General features: G+C 41.4%; 2 protein-coding genes across 9 annotated transcripts in view; one reads left to right on the top strand and one right to left on the bottom strand.

Moving 5' to 3' along the window:
• The first annotated feature begins 8,227 nt into the window (after positions 1–8,227).
• nkx1.2lb (NK1 transcription factor related 2-like,b) lies at positions 8,228–16,210 on the top strand. Its single transcript, XM_077733316.1, has 3 exons — positions 8,228–8,824; positions 10,137–10,317; positions 14,944–16,210. The coding sequence occupies exons 1-3, from the start codon at positions 8,540–8,542 to the stop codon at positions 15,669–15,671; spliced, it is 1,194 nt and encodes a 397-aa protein (XP_077589442.1). The 5' UTR covers positions 8,228–8,539; the 3' UTR covers positions 15,672–16,210.
• The window catches only part of uvssa (UV-stimulated scaffold protein A), a 70,612-nt gene continuing 64,698 nt past the window's right edge, over positions 11,810–17,723 (bottom strand). For 3 of the 8 annotated variants that reach the window (XM_077733310.1, XM_077733314.1, XM_077733315.1), the window contains one exon: positions 13,055–15,665. The gene's annotated coding sequence lies outside the window, so the exon portion shown is untranslated. Of the gene's footprint in view, positions 13,024–13,054; positions 15,666–17,723 lie in introns of those variants that run through there. The other 5 variants (XR_013328763.1, XR_013328764.1, XR_013328762.1 and 2 more) reach the window with 5 other exon arrangements.

Below are 17,723 nucleotides of genomic sequence, written 5' to 3'. Positions count from 1 at the left end.
CATGGCCTGAGGATGCCCTTTATCACCTGCAGGACTCCCCCACCCCCCACCATTTGGGAACTTTTTGAATACCACAACCTGCTGGACTACATGAACACTGTACTTTTTTTATCGAAAACTGTATGGACGCTGTGACTGTAAATAAACGTATCCGTGTTTTTCCTAACCAAAAACCCTGGATGGAAAGTGAGACACAGGCACTTAATAAATGCCTCAACACTGCCTTCAGGTCAGGGGACAAGTTACAATACAGCGCTGCTGGAGCAGACCTGAAGAGAGGCATTAAACAGGCCAAGGCACCATATACGTGGAAAATTGAGGAACACGTCAAGAAATGTAACCCAAAGAAGAAGTGGCAGGGAATATGATACATTACCAATTACAATGACAATAATATGGTGTCTGTTAACACAGATGCCTGACTAGTGGAGGACTGAACCGTTTCTTTGCCCGCTTTGAGACTGATTAATCAGATCACCTTGCAGCAGTGCACTGAAGCTTCAGGGACATGAAGTGAGACAGGTACTGTGGACTGTGAACACCAGGAAGGGTGCTGGCCCTGACTGAGTACCTGGGAAGCCTGTGCTGACTAGCTGAATTGGGTTTTCATAAAGATTTTCAATTGTCCCCTGAAATGATCCATCATCTCCTCCTGAAATGTGCTACTATTATCCCTGTCCCTAAAAAGCCAAACATCGACGGCCTGAATGATTACAGGCCTGTTGCACTTGCGCCTGCGATCATGAAGTGCCTTGAAAAGTTGGTCGCCCGCTAGATCAGGGAAGGTCAGTTGACCTTCAACAGTTTGCTTATAGAGCAAACGGGTCTACCGAGGACGTCATCGCCATAGCTCTACACACAGGACTGAGCCACCTGAGCACTAGGGGAACTATGTGAGAATGCTTTTCATTGACTCTAACTCAGCCTTCATCATTATGATACCAGACATTCTCCCGGATGTTTGGTCACCTGGATGTTTGGTCACCTGGATGTTTGGTCGCCCGGACGTTTGGAAACCGTCGCTAATGGTCTGCGCGACGTGGAGGATCTGGTCTTCGCAGCTCCTCAACTTGCGGAAGCCCGCCTGCTCTCTGCAGATCCAACCTCCAGTTTCTGCCTCGTAGTACACTCGGTTGTGGATGATTCTCTCGAGGGTCTTCACCACGCACGAGGTCAGGCTGATTGGACGATAGGAGGAGATGTCACTGGCAGGTTTGCCAGTCTTCCTGAGAGGTAGGATGGTTCCCTCTCTCCATGCCTGCGGGCAGGAACCGGATCTGAAAGATTCATTAAAGATTCCCAGGAGTCCCTGCCTGGCCGCAGGTCCCAGCGCCTTGATGAAGGATGGGGGGATATTGTCCGGGCCTGGGGCGCCCGTCGGTCGCATCTGATGGATTGCAGTTTTGAGCTCCCGCTCGCTGAAATCCGCGCAGCTCTCGTCGTCAGCTGATGGGATATCAGCCGTTGCTTCGCTTCTCGGATGCGGCGTCGTTCTTCTTTGGAGAAGGAGAGTCTGCACACTGCGGCATAGTGCTTGGCAAAAACATCGGCTTTCCCCACGTTGGTGGTGTAGAGGCGGCCGTTGTGTTGCAGGGACTCAGTAAGCGTGCAATTATCAGGTGATCCGCTCAGCGGATCAATCGCCACGTTTTGCTGGTGTCCGGGTTGAGGTCCAGCTCCTCCAATAGGGCAGCCCACTTTGCTTTCTTGGCCGACCAGGTGAGTGAGTTCACTTTCCTGCAAGCGGCTAGCCAGTCTTCTCTGTGGGTGCTTATGGAGCGGCGTAGGCAATTGCGGTCTTTGATAGCAGATCTCACGTCAGCCGACATCCAGGTGTTGCTCGTCTTGCCTCTCCGGGACGACGCGCTTCCCCACCTCCTTCAGCAGAGTCGTGAAGCGGGAGAGGCGGTTGGTCAGCAGCGGGGGCGTGTTGGTTCCAAAACTCAGTACTGCGTCTTCTACGTCTTGAGTGAAGGTTGCCCAGTCGACGTCTTTGTGGTTCCACCGCGCCGTTGGTATGGGCGGGCACGACGGGCGGACGACACAGGCCACTGAGATGGACAGGGGTAGGTGGTCGGATCCAAGGTCCTCATCAACAGTCCATTAGGCATGGTTGGCGAGCCGCGGGTGGGCAAAGGTGAGGTCGGGTGTGCTAAGCCCGCCGGTGCTTCGGTTCACCCTTGTTGCCGACCTCGATGTCGGCCCCATGCTTGTCGCTTGGCTGGTTGTAGTCCCTGAGGCCGGAGTGGGCGGTTAGGTCACCGCCGATGATCACGTCGGTGTTCGCCCCGATCCAGGTAAGGTCCAGTTCGGAGTTTCGTCTCGGATCTCGGCATGGGGGTGCGTAGAGGTTGTGCACTGTCAACCAGCGGTGCCGGGTCACACGTACCTTGATCGTCGTGGACGACTCCAGGAGGCCCCGCAGGGAGGCGCCCAGGTTCATGAAGGAGAGGTCGTCTTTGATCAGGGTCATGAGTCCGCCCCCGGGTTGGTCTTTGGGGCGGTCGGCACGGACGACAGCATACCCTGGGAAGGTCAGGGTGGAGACTTTGGCCCGCAGCTTGCTTTCCTGGATCAAGCAGATGTCGTACGTACTTGCCTTCGACCATCCGCTTTTCCAGCTCGGCAGACTTTGTCTTCACGCCGTCAGCATTCCACTGCAAGATGCGCAGCGCGGATCTCTTGGCTACGTCGGGGATGTTCGTCTTTGGTTTTGGGAAGGGGTTTGGAGGGTTGGGTTGGGGTTGGGAGGCAGCCGGTGTCGGGGTGGTGGCACATTGTGGGCAGGACTAGCTGTCAGATGACCTCACAGTTGCTGCAGCATCACGGGTAGTGCCTGAGCAGGACCGGTGGTAGGGGGCTCTGCAGGTTCGACAGGTGAGGGGCTGGGTCGTCTTGGCGATGGTACGCTGGCAGCCGGTGCATTTCACTTTGTGCTGGGAGTGAGACGGGGGTCGGGCTGCAAGGTCAGCCGCAACGCGGCTGGTGACTGTCTCGATTCGGGGCCTGTGCAGTGGGCATCGCCATGGGGACGCCTCGGGGGTGTCTCCACGGCAGCGCCTTCCGCGGTGGGTCATCGCTCCACAACTGGTTTCCGCGCAAGCAAGGAATCGGATCCCGGTCTTGATTGCCATGTTGCAGAAGCAACAAATCCGCCCTCCCGAAGGGGGAGGGCCGGGAGGTTGGCCTCCGTGGGCCACGCACCTCCAAGGGCCGGTCTGCAACTGCCGGGAGAGGCCGCTGCAGGCCGACTGTTTGTGGCATAGGGCGGGGCAAGTAGGGGCGGAGCAATGGATCCGAGGTTGGCCGCGACGGATCGGACGGTGGCAGTGGTGGCAATCTCCGTCAGGTCCCGGGTTCGTCTCAACATCTCCGGCAAGGAGGAGGAGGCGGGAGGCCAGTACCGGATACCAAGCCCCCCTGGGCTCCAGAGTCTCGGTGGCGCCAGCTCCCTGACCGGGCCGATGGTCCGAGTCGTGGGGTGCGCGCCTGATGAAGCACATTCGCCCAGGGGTCTGGTTGAATGGAAGGGTCCACAAAGAGGCTGTGCTTGTTCCCTTCCCGTCGCTGCCGTCGTCGTTGTCATCCTCCAGCACCCCCCGCGACCCTCATAGACCCTCATAAGGATAAAGCGGTTCAAAAAATGAGATGAGACCTGCTACACCGTGATGATCAGGGTCAGTATGTGAAATATTTGCACATGTGCACCTCCTAGTGTCGATATGTCAAATGTACTCTCAACAATGCAAAAGCGATATAAAATGTAATACTGTCTTCTGTCTGTCGTTTTGCATGTTTTTTCGTCAATCTCCCTCTTTGTCTGTCTGTCTGCCTGATTTGTGTATTTAAATAAATAAAATAAAATAAATAAGATTTGCTATATACATTTGAGGTCAAAGCAGAATTTCTTAAAAATAACCAAATAAAATTTGAATGTTAAAAAAGTGTCCTTAATTTCTATCGTTAGGGTGCCAGTGTTCCATTCATTTATTTGGCCCAACCATTTTTAATTTCTTCCAGCTTAAGGTTCGGTGAGCAAACCAATTACCTAGACACGGGGATATATAAGAAAAGCAGGGTGAAAAGGGAAACGCATCAACTTTTTTAAAATTCCTTTCTTGTGCAACACTAATGTGTGGTTATGTCCTTCATCACGATGCCCCCTCCATTCTGTGGTTAAAAGTCACTGGAATGTTAAGATCTCTGCATTAGAATAAACACGTCATGTGTTAAATCAAAATCCAATTCTGTGGTCTATTACTTTCTGGCATAGTAATGACTGCCAAGGATTAGGAATCAATATTTCACCGAGAGGGGACATTAACAGCTTTATTCGTCCGTAATTGAGTTTTGGGGAGAGGACTTGCTCTGGAATCAGCATAGAAGATAACGGCTCTTCGTCTGAAGATGCACAAATAAACCTCTGGAGGCAATACATCAGCTCAACATCATTTCAAATTGCTCATCAATAAACACTGCAAAGCACTTGATAATTCCAAAAGGCATAACTAACACAATTCCAGGTCACTGCAACTCAACGCTGATTGAGATTTAAAAACAAACCTCTCAATTTATTGTATAGTTGCTATTATATACAGTGAAATCAGAAGGGGGAGTTGGATGGTGTTAATGCATTTGCAATGTATTTTAAACAAATTACTGGGTGAAAAATGTATCAATTGCCATTTGAGTTAATATTAATTCATTCATTTTTCTGAACCGCTTATCCTCACAAGGGGATGAGGAGAGTCCTGGAACTTATCCCAGGCGGGGGACATCCTGAATCGGTGCCCAGGCAATCACAGGGCACAAGAAAATGGACCACCATTCACGTTCACACTCGTAGCTCAGGTCAGTTTAGAGTTTTCAACCAGCCTTCCCTTCATGTTTTGGTGATGTGGGAGGAAACCGAACAACTCGACTAACCCCACACAAGTCCTGGGAGAACTTGCAAACTCCACCCAGGTGGACCGACCTGGGATCGAACCCACGACCCTAGAAATATGTAATAACCACTTGTCTTCCAGGCTGCCCATTTGAATTAATATCTCATCTCATCTTATTTTCTAAACGGCTTCATCCTCACTAGGGTCATTTAGCCTATCCCAGCCGACTACGGGTCAGAGGCGGAAACACCCTTAATTGGCAGCTAGCTAATTGCAGGGCACGAGGAGACAAACAACCATTCACACTCTGATAGGTTTATCAATAAGTATTCCCAAATACACCTTTCAAATAAGAGGCATCTGAAATCATATCCTTTTATTCTTGCAAGAATAGAATCGATCCACACGCGACTCCGGTCAGATAATTCTGACGACCCCGATGTCTCTTTTGGCTAATATATTCAAAAGATTTAACAATATGCATCAATGACACAGTCTCATAACAATTTGTGTCAGTTCTCAAAACGATTTTCGGTCTGTCGAATCTCCCCGATAGAGTTTCGATGTGAACCATCCTGGTAAGCCACGCTTCCCAAAACAAATCCACAGTTCCCGAGAGCTTGTTGTGAACCATAGTCTCGAGAAGTCCAGGTGGTGAAAGGGGAGTGACCTCCAAAGTTGTTTTGGTTAACTTTGGAGCGAGCATTTCTCTTAAAAGAGATGTATTCAAATGCCTTGGATTAATGTCAATAAACTTCATTGCAAGCACATATATATAATGATTATATTTCAAGCAAATTTATAATAATGATAAATCTAACACACTCACAATCACACCTAGGAGCAATTTAGAGTGTCCAATCAGCCTACCATGCCTGTTTTTGTAATATGGAAGGAAATCAGAGTACCTGGAGGAAACCCACACAGACCCAGAGAGAACACGCAAATTATCATAGATGGACATGACCTGGACTTGAACCCAGGACTCCAGAACCCTGAGGCCAACACACTAACCACTCGAGGCACTGGGCCACCATGAGTGAATTTGACCTCCAGATTTATATTCCTCCTATTTATTTTACACCCTTCTTGGGTTGAATGAACTCCTGAAATATTTGCAAAGAAGAAAAATCAAGTGGTCGGTGGTGCCTTTTTGACACAATTTCACAAAGTGAGTAGTTAATTCATTTATTCATTTTCCATATCGCTTTCGTGGGGGGTGTTGGAGCCTATCCCAGCCAGCTATGGGTACCAGCCGCCGGACACCCTGAATTGGTTGCCAAGACAAAAGCAGACGGACAACCACTCATGATCATACTCATATAACAAATCATAGTTTTTAACCAGCCTGTCGTGCATGTTTTGTTTTAGTTTTTTGGAGGGGAGAGGGATGTCGGTGGAAATCAAAGTACCTGGAAAAAACCCACACAAGCCCAGGAAAAAAATGCAAACTCCACACAGAGTCTCACCTGTGATCAAACCTTCGATCTCAGAACTGTGAGGCCATCATACTCCTCCACGGCCCACTAACGACTGCATCATCATCATTTTCTGAACTGCTTTATCCTCACAAGGGTTACAGGGTTGCTGGAGCCCATCTCAGCTGACTTTGGGCCAGAGGCGGGGAACAACCTGAATATGTGGCTAGCCGATCCCAGGGAACTGGGTGACAGACAATAATTCACGCTCATACCCATGCCTAGGAGAAATTTTAAGTGTCCAATCAGCCTACCATGCAGGTTTTTGGAATGTGGGAGGAAACCAGAAAACCCGGAAAGCCCCACGCAGCCCCAGGGAGAACATGCAAACTCCACAAAGGTGGACCAACCTGGATTCAAACCCAGGACCCCAAAGCTGTGATGCTGATGTGCTAACCACTCACCCGTGGGGCTCCCCTAACTATTTCAGTTAATTGAAATATCATATAATAATAACTATAATCTGTTGTAGTTGTTGTTTTGAAAAGTCAATTATAAAAAAAACACAAGACAACGCACAGGGTGAGAAAGAACCATTCAGCCTACCATGCATGTTTTACGGATATAAGAGGAAAGTGGAGCCCCCGGAAAAAAACCACACAGACCTGACAAGAACATACAAACCCCACACAGGAAGATTAGAACTCACTGATCTCAGAACTGTGAGGTGAATTTGCTAACTACTCTTTAATCTGCTCCTATTAATGGTTATAATAATATTATTAATAATACATTAAACGCGTATATATATATATATATATATATATATATATATATATATATATATATATATATATATATATATATATATATATATATATATATATATATATATATATATATATATATATATATATATATATATATATATATATATATATATATATATATATATATATATATATATATATATATATATATATATATATATATATATATATATATATATATATATATATATATATATATATATATATATATATAATAAACGAGGAAAACAACACGGTACAGTGTTTCAGTTTTGCAGTTGGTTTGATCAAGATTACGAAATATCATAGTATATTAAAATATTAAATTACTGTAGTGATTCATGTTCCATCGTGATTTACTGTTAAATACATAACTTGCTGTAACAAAAAATAAACGATCAAAAAAATCTCCACATATTTTTGGATTTTTCAGTTTATGACTTGGCCATTAACTAGGTGAGACCACTTATGCCAGTAACTATGTAACTCAGGTTCGCAAGCGAATGCAGGTCGTCTCCAAGTACGCAAAAACTCAATGTATTTAAGCTTTAATGCGTCGGGCATGGTTAACTAATAATTGGTTCAAAAGGAGTTGATTCGTGCTAGTGCATACTAAAATTGCATAGAAAGACCGGAATCAGTCACCCGCCCTACATTCATCTTCAGTACCGTGCAGTGCGTCTCAAATAGGCGAAAGCAGAGCGAACGTTCAATTGTTCCTGGGTGGCGCGCAACGGAAAATAATTGAGAAGCACCGTCGTAAGGGTTACATGGGTCGCCGGACGCTATCCCAACGGACTTCCAGCGAAAGTCAGACTACAACCTAGACAAGTCGTAAATCAGGCTTGGGTCATTCAGAGAGACACGCGACCATACCCACTGACAATTATAACGCCACCAGCGGGAAACGAGCTCATACCTGCCCTCACCAAAGTAAGGCGAATGAGGCACTACACTATCCTTGATTTCGCTAAATCGGGGAGGTGGAGTAAGGATGAGTGTGTGTGGTAGTATGGAGAGGGCGGGGGTCCTCGAATGTTTTCACGTTTTTTAAACCAGCGCAAAACACAGCGACAGACGCTCATTTACACTCCGAGGTGCAGAGTTCTGTGAACAAACCCGAGCGCGCTTTGACCAATAAATTGGTGCTCCAACCGCAGATGATGGGGATGAGTGTCGAAGACAAAACATAAAGGAAACTGGTAAACCTGTAATTGAAACCATTTTTTTTTTTGATTTAAAACATGAACAATCTTAAAACTCCGGATGTCGACCGGACAACGCACCAATTACCTTTTTGTAAGAGTAGCGGATTAGCTACTTCATTTTTAAAATAATGTCATGAAATTGCTTTTGTACTGCTTTATCTGAGGTGCTTCTTTTTTCAATCTGCTTCGTAAATTAATGGCACGGGAAGAGTGAAACTATGAACCGGGACATAGCGGGACAGGAATCTGCAGAAAATGATGTCCAGACCGAGTTGAAAAGAGGGGGTTCTGCTGCCGGATTCCAGGGTACAATGACAAAAGAACAACCAATGAGGAACAATGAGGAATACCAACCCATACTCAGCCCGGATCATTTGGACACCACGAATGGAGCAGTTCAGGATGAAAAACGGATGTTGTCAAGTGTCCTATCCGGGATCAGAGACATGCAGAACCATTCGGACCCTTTGCCAACGAACCCGGTGTTAGCCCAACCGCAGCAGGTATTTCATTTCTTAAAATGTATTGATGTTGATGTTGTATTGATTGAAAATGTATTGATATAAATATATATATATATATATATATATATATATATATATATATATATATATATATATATATATATATATATATATATATATATATATATATATATATATATATATATATATATATATATATATATATATATATATATATATATATATATATATATATATATCCTCGAAAGTTTAAGAAGTATTATTATATTATATGTATATTATATTATAATATGCATAGAAATGTTTACATTTTCAAATCGCGATAGTGAACCCTAACCCTGACTAAACAACTTGTTCGATCGGGAAATATGTACAAATCCAAGCCTAGTCTGATGAAACAGACCACCAATAATTAAAGATTATATTTGGCATCAGTGTTCGCAGTAATTAATTGTGCCTGAAAGCAAACTATTTACTCTGGCAATCAAACAAAAAATATAAATGCTGTACGTACTGAAATACCCTACGTTACTTAGCTCGGTTTAAAACAGTGACAATATTTTTCATTGTTTCGGTTCCACTTTCCAAAATGGACTGGCTGGGTTGTGATATTATGTGCTTCGTTGTTATGATATAATGGGAGTTATCGAAGCCAATGCTCGGCCTACGGCTGTATTAGGTAGGGTTAAACATTTCCTGATGCCTTTCAGTCTAAAAAAAAAAAAAAAAATAGTATACCCTGCTGCGCACGTCCATAATAGAATAGCATTTGTATTTTAGATGAATGATACAAAACTTTTTTTCACGAGGTTGGATTGCAGATACATAAAAAAAAGGCAGAAGCTCTATACGTTTTTGAAAGCAAGATCAGAACACATGCAGTATTATTAATCCAACTCCCTCCTTACCTCACCATTCTTATCTTTTTTTCATCATTTAAATATTCTAGGATTTATTTACTTAATTAAAGTTGTAATTTTTATAATATATTTATCTATATATTTATTTATGTAGTTATGTATGTATTTATTTATGTATTTGTTCGTGGATATTTTGATGATTTTTGTGTTTATGTATGTATTTTTATGTGTTTATTTATTTATAATTTATTTTTTTGTTGTAGGATTTTTTAAGACATTGGTTATAGAGAATTATTTCAGAACTTCTTCCTAAATTTAATTTGCTCTTAATAAAATTTGCTCTCGCTATCCTATGCATTCCAACTAAAAGAAAGGAACGCATTATGTTTTATATCAAGAACTCACTATCGAAAAGTGGCAAAATAAAAGTTATCTTTGTTTATATTTATTTTTTTCATTCGATTTTTCAGGGTCTCGCCCATCGGACCACCTCGTTCTCTGTCTTAGACATTCTGGACCCCAATAAATTCACGAGCAGTCGGCGTTTCCAGCTCCAACAGAGCAGCCACCTGCATGACCACAAAGTTAAAGCGTCCGATGGCGAATGCGAAACGGGCCTGCTGGAGCCCAATACAGGGATTTACCACGGCAGTAAGTCGATGTTACTGTTATTTGTATTCAAATGCAACACCATTTTTTTGTTTATATGTAATGTATTAATTCATTGTACTTTTTAATTCTAAATAAGGTCAAAATGAACAGAAACATGAAAACCAAGGTGAAGATCTGTTTCAAATTCTGCTCATCGTTAATACAATTTAAAAATTCAAATGGAGGCACCTATTTATGCTTTTTACTACATTTATACTTACTTTGCAAGCATATTTCTTATTTTCTACAACTAAAATATGGAAGACAGTAGTAGTTTCAGTCTACTGTTCTCCTACCGAAATTATATATATATATATATATATATATATATATATATATATATATATATATATATATATATATATATATATATATATATATATATATATATATATATATATATATATATATATATATATATATATATATATATATATATATATATATATATATATATATATATATATATATATATATATATATATATATATATATATATATATATATATATATATATATATATATATATATATATATATATATATATATATATATATATATATATATATATATATATATATATATATATATATATATATATATATATATATATATATATATATATATATATATATATATATATATATAATAAGAAATATGCTTGCAAAGCAGGCTATTAGATCTAATTACCTTACATTTGAAAGTTTATGTCAACGTCACAGTTTATCTTGTTAATTTACGCACACACACAAATGTCTTTTTAAAACACAGCAGCAAGGCAACAATTAAGTTGGCGTTCATGTTTATTTCATTTGAAAAAAAGGCTAGACCAATTTAATGTGTAAGAATGCTGTGTTGTTTCCTTTGTTAAGTTTAATGTGGGAAATACTGTTAAAGTAACAAATATAAAATTGTGCATGAATTAGTTTTAAAACTGATTAACACGCATTAAATTTCTGCCTCGCCATCTATTGCAATGCTGCCTAACAAAGAGGAGGTATCAGGTGTCGCTCGGGCATAGACTGCCTTACTTCAAAAATGTGAACAGGTGCCATCGGGTGTTGAGAATTACAATTTTGATATCAATGTCTCTTGCGATATAAAGCCTAGCAAAACTTAATTTAATTACTGCGTGTTTGAATGTGTGCGTGTATGTGTGCGCGCGTGTGCTTTTGTGCACATGTCTTTTTTTGTGTATTTTCGTGTGAGTGTGTGTGTGTGTGTGTGTGTGTGTGTGTGTGTGTGTGTGTGTGTGTGTGTGTGTGTGTGTGTGTGTGTGTGTGTGTGTGTGTTCGTGCGTGCGCGTGCCCTGGTAGATTTGTTCAAAATAAGCAAGCAAAGATCGAATCATTTTAATTCAAATGCCAATGTTTTAGCTTAAAATGAAAATCATAAATGGGTCTCATCATAAAATTACACTCAGTATTTTTATTGAAAAGGAAATTATGAAATAATATGGTATAATCACTGCAAAAAGTTTGTCGAACAAAATAGAAAAAAACTAATCTATACATATATGTGTAAAATATATATTTTTTTATTGTACATCCAAATGCCGTTTTGCCATTAAACCACTGCTGTAGGTGAAACGAAATCTATTTGAATAAAAACAAAAAACAAAATAAAAACGGATATGTGCACATTTTTAACTGGTATAAATTAGTCAATAAAATATTTAAATTTTGCAAGCCAGAGAACACAATGCATTTCAACCTGTTTCATGTATGTTTATTCGACAAAAAGTAAAACTCAAGATAATGTCAGATATGGGTTAAAGACATGTTCATAACTACAAACGGACTAATGTGAGTTTTTATTTTTACAGGACCATAACCAGCAAGGTGCGTTTTCTAATTACAGGTACACAGTAAAATAAAACCTGTCGAATTTACTTTTAAAAATAATAAAATCGTTACATCATAAATGACAAGTACACTTGTCTTCCTAAAGTAAAAAAAATATGATCAATACAAATGCATAATAATTACACAAATTTAATATTTTTGAGCATTTAATGCTGATGCTAACTTCTTTATTTGTAGTCCGCATTAATAGTTGTGAAGGGTGGCTCGGCAGCTGAGTCATTAGCGCGACGACCTCACAGTGAGAGACGTGGGTTCAAATCCAGCTCGGTCCACCTGTATGGAGTTTGCATGTTCTTTCCGGGCTTGCGTGGGTTTTCTCCGGGTACTATGCTTTCCTCCCACATTCCAAAGACATGGAAGGTAGGCTGATTATGCACTCTAAACTACTCCTAGGTATGAGAATAGGTGTGAATGGTTGTTTGTCTCCTCGTGCCCAGCGATTGACTGGCCACCACCAAATCAGGGTATCCCCGCCTCAGGCCCGAAGTCAGCAGGGAAAGGCTACAGAATCCCCCGCGACCCTAGTGAGGATAAAGCAGTTCAGAAAATGAGATGAGATGAGTCAACCTGTAAATTTTAGCGGTTGAGCATTTTTCATTTTAACTCATTTTCTGATATATATATAAAACATAACTCAAATACATTCATCTGGGATTTTTAGCAATTATTTCCACAGAAAACATTGGCTCGAGTTATAGCATTCTGGGGGAATATTTCTTCCGAGGGAAAATCTATAATTTTCTTACCAGTAATTTTAAATGTTATGGTGGCTATATAAAGCGCTTCTACTGTCGAGATATCTTGATTATTTCGATGGTTCGTATAACTGCAATAGTTGCCACTTTGGAACAAGAAACAAAAGAAAAAAGGAAGTCACGTAATGAACTACAAGATTACATACACATTATCCAAAGATGTAAGCAATTTCTTTTTAATCTGTCTGACATGAAATCACACCTCGTTTTTAACCCTCATTTAGGAACTCGTCATCGTCATATAACTAATTTCAGATGGACATGACCGGATTTGAACCCAGGACCAGGAAGTGTGAGGCCGACTCCACTAACCACTCACGCTAACTACTCTCATTGTTTTTCTCCTTAATTCAGCACGGACTGTCGTAAAAAAAATAAATAAAAAAAACTGCAACGCTATGCCCAGTGCTCATAGATATTTTACACAAGGGAGATGCAGCGAGAAAGACTGCACTTTTATCATAAGCAACATCTCGCATCTCTGTCAGCTAGCTGTCTAGGATGCTGGTATCTTAAAAGTTGTCTCGTATCTCAAGGCAAATATTAGCTCAGAATTGTATTCATATCTCAAATTTCAAATATGGGGCAATCATATGTCAAGGTATTACTGTATTGTCCCACTTCTGGCGTTTGTGTTGTTGTTGTTTTACTATCTGCAGTGATGCTATGTTTTTGGTTTTCTGTCCAATACTTTCAGAGCTTTCTTATAAACAATTAAAATGTTTTTCAAAGTGCAGACTGATGACCAATTTTTTATGGAGTAAGTAATGTGTGATGTGATCATGGTGTCAAAATACAGTTTTGCTCACTCAGGAGTTAGTTTGTTTCTAATGAACCTTAAATAGGGAAAATGATTTTACTTATTTTCAGACTGAATTTGTATCTTTCGTTTAAAGAAAATTTATGAGTCTAGAGGGATTCCTTGATACATATTTATAAATTATTGGACTACATTGATTTTTTTACGTTGGATAAAAACGTTGGGCTCACTGTCAGTTGTTGCCGTTTTTGAAAAGTATAAATACAGACAGTCTTAGATATGTTTAAATACAATGCATGCAGCTACTTCAAGCTCTCGTTATTTTTGCCCTCTTTTCGTGCTTTTAATTTGTCTTTTCGCAAGTGGTTTGTCATTACTGGACTTTACCCTCAACTATAATGGCATCGACTTATTAAACATCAATCTCTGGCAGGAAACTACAATTTTTAGCAACGTCCATTGCACGAACAGCATATCGGAGGAGATAGCAAGATCGGCGGGACCTCTGTGGATTGTTGTTGAGTCTGTTCGGTGAAGAAGGCAGCGCCGGGATAGCAAGCAGAAGCGTGGCTGTAGATTAGGCCAGTTGACTAAACTTGGGAAGCGGCCATCGATACCACCATCTACACTAAAAAACGAACAAGTCTTGTGATGCAAACGCTCGTGAAATGAATCGGGATCGTGATTAAGCTCCTGGATAGCTTGCTGATTAGTTAATCATTTGACTCAGGTGTGGTAGAGGAGGGTGATATGGAAAACAGACTTGATAGTGGCTTTCGAGGACCAGAGTTGGAAAAACCTGCTCTAAAGTGTCTGTACACCTGAATGGTTGTCTGTTTTAGTTTTTTTGCTCTTTATTCTTTATCATAATTCCCAAGTCACCTGGAATTGGCTCAAGTGGCCCTGAGGACCATCATGGGAATAAGCTGTGCATATAATTAATGAATAATACTGATTATAATTTTGCCCCAAATTTTACAGCCCAACTATCCATGTACAGTGGGATACATGTTTGTGTGTGTGTGTGTGTGTGTGTGAATTTCAACTCCTTCAATATATTATGTGGTGAAATTTTTAAAAAGTTCCTTTGCTTTTATTACTTATTCAGATTGCTGATCGGGTCAAGAATATATAAATTGAGGGTCCTTTTTGTTCAGTCATACATTTTTCTCTTATATCAAACACATTTACTATAAAAATATTATATATAAGTATAATTTGTTATCTTTATTGTCATATGTTTCAGAAACCTTTGGGTATAGAAGTCCACGTGACGAGGGCCTCAACAGAAGTGTTAGTCCAGATTCAGAGGCACCAGACGGTTCTTATTGTAGTGAGGAGAGCAGTTCAGCTCTGCACTTTGGTGTGGACAAAGAAGGCAATCAGCAAAGCCTCCAGGAACTGGTCAAGCAGACAAAGAACCCAACAAGAGGCTATGGAGGCCAGCCCAATGCGGGACAAGGCACTCAAGGAAAGCCTAAAAGAAAACGCTCAAGCTCAGACTCCAAATCAGGAAAACCTCGCAGGGCTCGTACTGCATTCACGTACGAGCAGTTGGTTGCTCTAGAGAACAAGTTTAAGTCTACAAGATATCTGTCTGTGTGTGAGCGGCTCAATCTGGCACTGTCACTGTCCCTCACTGAGACACAGGTCAAAATCTGGTTTCAGAACCGCCGGACTAAGTGGAAGAAACAGAACCCTGGTGCAGACACTTCAGCGCCGACTGGTGGTGGAAGTACAGCTGGCACCGGGGGAGGAATAGGTGGTGCACTGGGGAACCTCAGTCGACTCAGCCCATCGCCTCCAATCGGTGGACATCTAGCCATGCACACAGGCTATGCATCAGGCCACCATCACCCTTCAGCGGGCAGCCTTGTCCAGTTACCTTTCCTGACTACTAGCCATGTTCTGTCCCCATTCATGCTGGGGACACAGAGCTATGCTGCACCTGCCTTCTACAGCTCTCACCTGTAGACACACAGAAATACAATACACAATGTCCACAATGAGCCAAGAGGTGAACATATTTCACCATATGGATAAACAGATCGTCTCAGCTTGATTTTCCATTTAGTACAATTATGATCTCTTACTTTAATTTCAATTTGCTGAAACAACCCCTGAGGAGAATAGTTGAAATTCAGACATTTTCACTTAATATCATGCTGTGTAAAATTGTAAATAATGCTAATGCTAGAGCTCCATATAGTATGAATGCTATAACTAAAATAAGGAAATAGCTGATCCAAGCCGTGAACATGTTTGGAAAATGAATGTTGTTAACCCCCCAAAAATCTCTTATAAGCCCAGTATAGCCCAGTTTAGCAAATTTGCTATGAAAACATAAATGAACTGGTTCCCATTTTAAATGGTAATGTCTTTTATAAGAAACAGTAAATAATAACAAAGGTGGGAGCTGGTCATCATTAGTGTGTGTGTAACTGTGTGTTTGTGGCTTATATACATACATATACATACGCACACATACGTACACATATGTACACATACGTACACATTCGTACACATTCGTACGCGTACGTACGCGTACCTACGCGTAGGTATGTGTAGGTACGCATAGGTACGCGTTTAGGTACGCGTAGGTACGCGTAGGTACGCGTTTAGGTACGCGTAGGTACGCGTAGGTACGCGTAGGTACGCGTTTAGGTACGCGTAGGTACGCGTTTAGGTACGCGTAGGTACGCGTTTAGGTACGCGTAGATACGCGTTTAGGTACGCGTAGGTACGCGTTTAGGTACGCGTAGGTACGTGTAGGTACGCGTAGGTACGTATACGTACGTATACGTACATATACGTACGTGTAGGTACGCGTAGGTACGTATACGTACGTATACGTACGTATACGTACGTATACGTACGTATACGTACGTATACGTACGTATCCATACGTATACGTACGTATCCATACGTATCCATACGTATACATACGTATACATACGTATACATACGTATACACACGTATACATACGTATACACACGTATACACACGTATACACACGTATACATACGTATACATACGTATACATACGTATACATACGTATACATACGTATACATACGTATACATACGTACACATACGTACACATACGTACATATACATACATATACATACATCTGGTTTTGATGCATATGGATATACATACACACATACCCCAGGCCTAGTGGGTATGTCCAAACAGCCTACAATGCATGTTTTTGGAATCGGCATATACAGGTGGACAACCTGATTTGACCACAGAACTCTGAGGCCGACCCACTAACCATTCAGCCGACCGGGCAGCCACTATGAAATCAAATTTATCATATTTCAAATTCTATCAACTTTCAAGATAGAATAAGAATAATCGCTCATTTGAGTAGATTTCATTTTTGATACTTTTGACACTTTCTCAATGTCTGTAAATTAATGACTTTCCTACTCCAACCTAGTGAGGCATTTTGACGTGTTAAGTATCTATATACAGTGAAAAACATCACATTTACAATGTTTATTCCTGTTCAGTCACAAACAAGAATCCGACCTTCTTTCTCTAAAGCATGGGGTCGGCAACCCAAAATGTTGAACGACCCATATTGATCGGGAAAAGAAACCTACAGCAGCTCAGCGGATCGAGTGGTTTTTGTGTCACCATCACAGTCCTGGGGTCAATCCAGGTCTGTGCTCCAATTTGTAGTTTGCATGTTCTCGCCGGGCCTGAGTGGGTTATCTCCGGTTTCTTTAATTTCCTCCCAAAAACATGCATGGTAGGCTAGTTGAATGGACAGTCTACATTTCCCCTAAGTAAAAGTGTGAAATGTTATCCGTCTCCTCAAGCCCTGCGTTTGGCCTGACTCAGGGTGTCCTCCACCTCTGGCCTAAAGTCAGCTGGGATAGGCTCCAGCACCCCTACAACCCTTGTGAGGATTTATGATTAATATTTTTTGCCTGAGTGTATTCTGTAGAGAACGATTCACCACATGACTGCTCTGTTGTACGATGCCGCCTCAAGTTTATCTTAAATAAATGAT

Source organism: Stigmatopora nigra, chromosome 14, assembly GCF_051989575.1.
Source record: "Stigmatopora nigra isolate UIUO_SnigA chromosome 14, RoL_Snig_1.1, whole genome shotgun sequence".
Taxonomy (NCBI): Eukaryota; Metazoa; Chordata; class Actinopteri; order Syngnathiformes; family Syngnathidae; genus Stigmatopora; species Stigmatopora nigra.
This window is presented reverse-complemented; position numbering and strand designations above follow the sequence as displayed.

Excerpts from the sequence above, each read along its gene's own strand:
- nkx1.2lb (XM_077733316.1), top strand. The coding sequence starts at position 8,540 with ATGAACCGGGACATAGCGGGACAGGAATCTGCAGAAAATGATGTCCAG. Across the intron at positions 8,825-10,136 it reads TGTTAGCCCAACCGCAGCAG|GGTCTCGCCCATCGGACCAC; the intron begins GTATTTCATTTC and ends TCGATTTTTCAG. Across the intron at positions 10,318-14,943 it reads TACAGGGATTTACCACGGCA|AAACCTTTGGGTATAGAAGT; the intron begins GTAAGTCGATGT and ends CATATGTTTCAG.